General features: G+C 36.9%; 1 protein-coding gene across 1 annotated transcript in view; it reads right to left on the bottom strand.

Moving 5' to 3' along the window:
- Nucleotides 1–216: 216 nt before the first annotated feature.
- Nucleotides 217–8,898, bottom strand: part of LOC128652303 (uncharacterized) — a 58,747-nt gene continuing 50,065 nt past the window's right edge. The window contains exon 8 of the mRNA XM_053705240.1: nt 217–1,649. Within this exon, the coding sequence (XP_053561215.1) occupies nt 901–1,649 (749 nt within the window). The 3' untranslated portion in view covers nt 217–900. The remainder of the gene's footprint in view (nt 1,650–8,898) is intronic.

Below are 8,898 nucleotides of genomic sequence, written 5' to 3' on the forward strand. Positions count from 1 at the left end.
AATGCTTTCTATTGATAAAAAGCAGATATTGCAACTGGGAGAAACCAGTTCATCCTTGTACATTTGTGCAATCTCGAGGTGATCATTCTCAAAAATATTACTGCTGGTTGCATGATGGAAATAAACACAAAATTCTTGGCTTCTTCTGACTCTACTAAAAAACAAATAATTATTGTCCACATAAACAATTGCTTCAGTAGTTCGCACCAGCGCCACACATCCTGCAAACTGCTAATTTTCTACAATTGTTGCTTGTGTATTGTCCAAAATTCTCTCCACGGACACCTTTATTTTTGGGACTCATTAAACAGGCTTTTTCTCCTATTTGTTGCGCCACTGCTGTGCCATTTTCAGAATATTTTAGCAGCAGCAAAAATGATTACAGTGACAACTACATTGACTTAAAATAATTTGTTTTGAAGCTGTATGTAATTACAACAGCGACAGTGCCACACTGGGTGAGGCGCAATGAACTGCATAGGATACTGGTCAGTCTTTTTTCCATTTGCATAAGCATAAAAGTATATTTATAAATGATCTGCAAGGTCAATATACTCTGCCATTAGGTGGTCTGCATTACATGCAGGGTGATACAATAATCTCAGCACGAGTGAGACTACTGAGAGCTTAAGAAAAATAGACTTAATTAAAAAAAAAAGATAAATATCTGAAGAAGATTGCTTTTCATAGGCAGAATATATATTTTCTATTTTTCAATGCAGAAGAAACACAACAAAACTAGGAAGACACTAATCTAATTAAATTGAGCGGACAGGGATTATAAAAGTGGGGTTATCAGAAGTGACAGGTATTTATTTTGTCTTTCAGCATCACTTTAACTAGTGCGTTTTCCAGTGCTCTACTCAGAACAAGTAGTAGTTTATGTTGTTTTCTTTTGTGTTACTCTGAATCTCTAGAATTTTGCCGGGGCACAACCCGACGCTTTCCTCTTTCACTTTTTGGTAGCTTGGCTTTGACAACTGGAATTGTAGATGATGTATCATCATTTTCTTTTAAAAGCTTATCAGGCCATTGAGTGCTAAGTTCAACAACCCCATCAGCATGCCCTGAACCAGTTTTTTTGAGGCTGTGTGACTTTGGTTCTGATTTCTGTCTTTGACTATGCATATACCTTTTTGGGTATAAAAATAGTGCAGGGTCTGGCATGGCTTCCACATCATCAAAGCTGCTCATCCTCTCTCTTAGACAGGTGTCTCTACAAAGATCCTTGCCTGAAGGATTCTCTGAAGTCTGCCTCCAAGCACTGTGGTTTTTATGAGTTCTTCGTTTCACTTTTCCTTCATGATGAGGTTGTCTAGGTACTGTGAAATCGGGAGGTCTGTAGGCCTCATGACAAGAATGCTGTGGGCTGTGCAGTTTTTGTTTGGTAATGTGCAGCTGGAAGGATAAGTAGGCCGCAGACTCTGTCTGCTTTTGCAGTTCTGTATTTAAGATGGTCACTCTGTGACTCCTCCTTTTTAGCTCATCCAGGAACCTCCTTTCTTTGTCTCTTAGCTTGGATCTCAGGGTTGCCACTCGTTTCTCACGGTGACAGAGCTCCAGTTTCAGTGCCGAGTTCAGTTGCTCCTTTTCATTGTATTTAGCTTCTATTATTCTGCATTTTTCTTCCATCTCCTGCTCAAACTGACCTAAATGAAAAAAAAAGACAAAAATATAATTTTGTGGCAAAAAGACTAAAATAAAATGGATTGCTAACATCAAAAATACATTAAATTGACAACCTTATTAAATTATATGTTTTATTTCAGTAGATCAAGGTTAATATTAGACAAATACTCAATTTTAACTATGTATTTACATTGTTTAACTTATGCACATTTAACCTAACAGTTAAATTTGCACTCAGGAGCTGCTCCTAAGGACACTGCTGGTGATTTAAAAGAGCATACACATTTACCTACTGGGTATTAATGGCTGCAATCGTAGTATGTAATAAATTATTTTTCTGCTGAATCCATGTTATATAACATCAATTAAAGGGACACTCAAGTCAAAATTAAACTTTTATGATTCAGACAGAGCAGCAATTTTAAACAACTTTCCAATTTTCTTCCATTAACAAAATGTGCACAGTCTTTTTATATTTACACTTTTTGAGTCACCAGCTCCTACTGAGCATGTGCAAGAATTCACAGAATATACGTATATTCATTTGTGATTGACTGATGGTTGAATGGAAATAGACATAACTTTGAAATTTGTCAGAAAAATATCTACTACTCATTTGATGTTCAGACTAAGGGGCCGAATTATCAAGCGGCGGGCAGACATGATTCGCTGTGGCGAATCATGTCCGCCCGGCATCCCTAAATGCTGACAGCTTACGCTGTCGGCATTTAACATTGCACAAGTATTTCTGGTGAAATGCTTGTGCAATGCCGCCCACTGCACATTCCCGGTCAATCTTATGACCGCTGCTTCTTAACTTAAAAGGGACAGTATACACTAATTTTCATGTAACAGACACTACTAAAAGAATAATATGCACAGCTACTGATCACAAAATCCAGTATAAAACCGTTTAAAAACTTACTTAGAAGCTCCCAGTTTAGCTCTGTTGAAAAGATTAGCTTGAACACCCACTGCTAATGGTTCTATAGCACAAAAACAGACCCTCTCCCTTCCTTTGCATATGAAAAGCCTCTTTACACAAACAGGAGCAAGCTGGAGTAGGTATACATCAGGGGGTCGATCCGATATAGATCGTAGTTTGCGGCGCAAGCAAGGGAACCCGCGTCGCCCGCAGTTTCAGCTCGCAACTCGAGCTATCCCATATATGTCGCCGTCAGATGCTAACGTGCCGTAAGTCTGATAAACCAGCGATGTCCAGAAATCTGTGCAAGTACAAATTTCTGGCGTCGCCAGTGACTTGGGGCACGTTAGAAACTGCCGGCGCCTACAAAACCTGACTAAAGTCTAAATTACCCGCACTGTCTAACACGCCTCCCTAACATAGCCCGACACGTCTAACACGCCTCCCTAACATAGCCCGACACGTCTAACCCTCTATCCGCTATCCCCCCTCACTAGCCTAACAATAAAATATGTATTAACCCCTAAACCGCCGCTCCTGGAGCCCGCCGCTACCTAATAAAGTTATTAACCCCTAAACCGCCGCCAGCTATATTAAATCTATAACCCCCTAAAGTGAGCCCCTAACACCGCCGCCATCTACCTTACCTTCCCCCTAAAGTGAGCCCCTACCCCGCCGCTATCTATTTTAAAATTATTAACCCCTAATCTAATCCCCCTACCCCGCCGCCATCTATATTAAATTATTTAACCCCTAAAATACTAAACTATCCCTACCACTAAACCTAAGTCTAACCCTACAAATAGCCCTGAAAAGGGCTTTTTGCGTGGCATTGCCCCAAAGTAACAGCTCTTTTGCCAGCCCTTAAAAGGGCTTTTTGCGGGGCATGCCTTAAAGTAACAGCTCTTTTGCCAGCCCTTAAAAGGGCTTTTGGCGGGGCTTTGTCACAAAGTAAACTGCTCTTTTGCCTACAATCTACATCCCCCTACACCGCGGCCACCTATAATAAATGTATTAACCCCTAATCTAATCCCCCTACACCGCCGCCAGCTATATTAACTATATTAACCCTAATTATATTAGGGTTAATATAGTTAATATAGTTATTATATTATATATATTAACTATATTAACCCTAATTATATTAGGGTTAATATAGTTAATATCGTTATTATATTATATATATATTAAGTATAATAACCCTATCTAACTCTAACATCCTAACTAAACTCTTATTAAAATAAATCTAATATTAATATTATTAATTAAAATATTCCTATTTAAATCTAAATACTTACCTATAAAATAAACCCTAAGATAGCTACAATATAATTAATAATTACATTATAGCTATGTTAGGGTTTATATTTATTTTACAGGTAAATTGTTAATTATTTTAACTAGGTATAATAGCTATTAAATAGTTATTAACTATTTAATAGCTACCTAGTTAAAATAATTACCCAATTACCTGTAAAATAAATCCTAACCTAAGTTACAAATACACCTACACTATCAATAAATTTAATAAACTACAAATATCTATCTAAAAATACAATTAAATAAACTAAACTAAATTACAAAAAAACAAACACTAAATTACAAAAAATAAAAAAAATTACAAGATTTTTAAGCTAATTACACCTATTCTAAGCCCCCTAATAAAATAATAAAGCCCCCCAAAATAAAAAAATTCCCTACCCTATTCTAAATTAAAAAAAGTTCAAAGCTCTTTTACCTTACCAGCCCTTAAAAGGGCCTTTTGTGGGGGCATGCCCCAAAGAAAACTGTTCTTTTGCCTGCAAAAAAAAAACCACAATACCACCCCCCAACATTACAACCCACCACCCACATACCCCTAATCTAACCCAAACCCCCCTTAAATAAGCCTAACACTACCCCCCAGAAGATCTCCCTACCTTGTATTCACCCAGCAGGGCCGAACTCCTCATCCGATCCAGGCGATGTGTTCCAGCAAGCGGCAGTGAAGTCTTCTTCCATCCGGGCGATGTCTTGAAGCAAGCGGCAGAGAGTCTTCTTCCATCGGCGACATCTTCAAGCAAATCGGCATCTTCAATCTTCTTTCTTCGCTCCTCCGCCGCGGAGCATCCTTCCGGCACGACGACTTCCCGATTGGCTGATAGGATTCTATCAGCCAATCGGAATTAAGGTAGAAAAATCTGATTGGCTGATTGAATCAGCCAATCAGATTCAAGTTCAATCCGATTGGCTGATTTTAGTTTATAATATGAATTAGATTTAATTAATAAGAATTTAGTTAGGGGTGTTAGGGTTAGATAGAGTTAATATAGTTTATATAAATACTATAGTAACTATATTAACCCTAATATAATTAGGGTTAATATAGTTAATATATATATAATGTAATAACTATATTAACTATAATATACTTAGGGTTAATATAGATAATATAGCTGGCGGCGGGGTAGGTAGATTAAATTAGGGGTTAATCATTTTAATATAGATGGCGGCGTGTAAGGGGTTCACATTAGGGGATAGATCAGTTAGATGGTGGCGGTTTTAGGGGTTCACATTAGGGGATAGATCAGTTAGATGGTGGCGGTTTTAGGGGCTCACAGTAGGGGGTTAGTTTATATGTAGATGGCGGCGGTTTAGGGGTTAAATACTTTATTAGGGATTGCGGCGGGGGATCAGGTTGACAGGGAGATAGACATTGCGCATGCGTTAGGTGTTAGGTTTATTTTAGCAGATCGCGGTTGACAGGGAGATAGACATTGCGCATGCATTAGGTGTTAGGTTTATTTTAACAGATCGCGGTTGACAGGGAGATAGACATTGCGCATGCGTTAGGTGTTAGGTTTATTTTAGCAGCCAGTTTAGGGAGTTACGGGGCTCCAATAGTCAGCGTAAGGCTTCTTACGGCTGCTTTTTGTGGCGAGGTGAAAATGGAGTAAGATTTCTCCATTTTCGCCACGTAAGTCCTTACGCTGTATATTGGATACCAAACTGCTCGGGTTTGGTATACCTGCCTATGGCCCAAAAAACTACGGGCGACGGCAGAAATATACGCGCGTAACTTCTAGGTTACACCGTATATAGGATACCAAACCCGCGCAAATATTGGCGTCGCCAGCTTTTGCGGGCGACGATTTTTATCGGATCGACCCCCAGTTTTCTCCAAAAACTTTGGGGCTTAGTTAGGAGTCTGAAAATCAGTGCAATGTTATTTAAAAATAAGCAAAACTATAAAAAAAACGTTAAAAAAAATAATGTATAGGCTATATAAATGGATCATCTACAAAACATTTATGCAAAGAAAAATCGATGTACATTGGTATTTCTTTAACAAAGGATATCTAAAGATTGCAGCAAATTAGGTAATAGAAGTAAATTGGAATGTTGTTTAAAATTGTATTCTCTAACTGAATCATAAAAGAAAATTTTGGGTTTAATGTTCATTTAAGTTTCCGGCGAGCCGGAAACTTCGGGGGTAGATTGCAGCATCAGCTACTTGATAAATCTACCTCTAAATGTTATTGTATTGTCTTATTATCATGCATTTGTTGATTATGCAAATCAACTATTTACTGGTCCTTTAATTAACTGAGCTTTAACTGTATGTATGTGTATATATATATATATATATATATATATACACATGGGAGCCCAGGGCGCAGTTACACCATGTTTATATATATATATATATATATATATATATATATATATATATATATCTGAAATACACACACACAAACATACATATACACACAGTTTTATTTTAGATGTGTTTGCTTGACCTATTATTTTATTTCTCATCTCCTGTGAGTAATTTTTAATATGAATCAATAAAGTTGGAAGGAAGTTTTACTTTTTTCCTGATGGCTCTAAGGACTCTTTTTTTTGCTTAGTTTTATTTTATGTTTAAATAAAAATCCCATGAGATTTTTTTAGAAGATTATTGCCAGCTTGGACAAACATTCTCAAAAAAGATTCAACACTTCGGCTCTTAAAGGGCCACTGTAAGTAAATATTTTCTATGCTTGTTACTAACTAACTACCCCAAATACGCTTTTTATCAATAGCATTTCATTAACATATCTCTACCGTATATCAGAAATCTTGTCTGCAAATTTAATTGTTTTCCAAACCCACTCCGTGGGTATCCTTTGCTCTGTACCAATCCGTTTACAATACCTAGGTTTCAAAATGGCGCTTTAAACACAAAGTTATTGGTTTAAGTATTTTGAACACTCAGTGCTGAAAATAGTGGGCAGGATAACGTGACATCATTGGTGAATAAAAGATATAACTTTTAGAACGTTATGAAACTTCGTTTTGGAGAAAATATTGGTCAGTAGGTTTTAATTAATGTTTATTAACTTTAATATGTTAGTTGTTTAGCTTAAAAATTATAACAGAAAGTAATCCTTTAACATTATCACATTTTCTTTTTGCACTTGTACCTCCATTTAACTAAAAAAATATGTACAAAGATATGTTCAGGTTTTTAGGACTTTAATCTTTATTTTTTAAGGAGACAGAGAATTGGATACCAGTGTTCTAAATAGTTGTGTTATTCTTTTTTAAACAACACAGATACAATTATTTTTATTCCAAAATAACGACACGTCACTTGGATAACCTACAGAAACTCCACCTAACAAAAGCCACGCAACTATTTTGTCTCATTTGACTCATTGCTACCAAGCTTTACATCATAAACATCTCTCTTAAACCTGCTAAACCTAGATTAAAATTGGCAATGTTGCCATTAATTATATAATAATAATTATTAACATGTTTAAAATTGCATTCAGTCATCTTGCTGTGATTAATAAACAGCAGGCTTTTAAAAGACTTGTTTTTCCATCTACAAGAGTTTTATGTTCTGGAAGAATGGGGTATATTTCATGATTATCTTAATTTTATTAGCTGTAATGTACTTTATTTTAGGTACACTGTGTTGTACTGTAATATAATAAACTAAGATCAGAAGGAACTAGGAAAAACAGAAGGATTTCATATTATATGTGAATATCACTATAAACAGTGCAAAAGCAACATAAAAAACATATTAAGCCCTTAACGACCATGATGTACCCTGTATGTTGCTGGTCATTAAGGGATTTTCTGGTTGTAATAGCACAAATCTTGCCTTGAGTGGCAAGACCGTGCTATTAGACCTTTCCTCCCTCCTGCAGGCTTGCTAAAAAAGCACAGTCTTGCTGCTGGTGGCGAGACCGTGCTTTTGGAAAAGTCACCCCCATAGAAATGGGTTAATAAACCAATATTTAGATATGTACAAATAAACAACTTAAATAAAGGGCTGCACTACAATTTGTTTTTCACAAGCAAAGCCGGTGATCAAATTGTATTCATGTTATTTTAAACAAAAGTGTATGCTTCTATTATAAAAAATGACAATAACAAACATAGATGCAGATCCAAAAAGAGAAGTGAAGAAAACTCAGCACTCTATGGGCTCCATTTATCAATGCCCAATTGGACAAGGTTCCCAGCTAGGGAATATGTCTGCCCATGATCATGGCGAGTGGGCTACATTGAGCAGCCTGCATTGACCATTACACCACCAACGCCTGCTTCATGCATGAGAGCTGGGGCTGTCAATCACTCTGGTTGGATCAGTCTAAGGCACTGGTTTTCAAACCTGTCCTGTTAGGGAGGCCTGAGGACAGGTTTAAAAACCAGTGGTGTAAGGTGATATTAACTGCCAGCTTAGAGGTCTTAAGACTGCTGCTTCTTAGCTATGTATAAACAAAGCTTGATAAAATAAGAGTCCTACGTGTTTCAAATAGGGAGATGTAATGTTCATGACCATATGCTTCACTATATAATTAACCCCTTAATCACCAGCTTGAGTCTGCACTTCCAAAAATAATTCAGTTAATTTTTTTAAGTTCTTATTTTCTTCCCTCTCACAAATCAGCTCAGGGGACTGTGGGAGTGGTACACAACAAGATGAGGAGCCAATTGGTCCACTTGTGATGCACAAGGACCCAGGCTTTTGAGAAGCAGCCCAGGGCTTCTATATACCTGGACACTTTATTCCAATCAGCACAGTCCCTAAAGTCTATGGACTGTGAAAAGTATACTCATTCAGATAGGAGGTAATCATTTAAAGGATACTGTACTGTACTGTATGTTTCCATATTACCTATTCCAGTTATACCAGCTGCATTTTGTTAATTGTATTGAAAATGTAGGTTTATTCTTGCAATTGATTAGCAATTGTTAAAACCACCAGCCATAATGGACAGTTCAGTACCTAGTACTAGTCTTTGTGTATAGAAAATATACATTTAAAATAGCAGGTTTGCTCTACCTGCATGCTCAGCCCATTT

The sequence above is a fragment of the Bombina bombina genome, chromosome 3, assembly GCF_027579735.1.
Source record: "Bombina bombina isolate aBomBom1 chromosome 3, aBomBom1.pri, whole genome shotgun sequence".
NCBI lineage: Eukaryota > Metazoa > Chordata > Amphibia > Anura > Bombinatoridae > Bombina > Bombina bombina.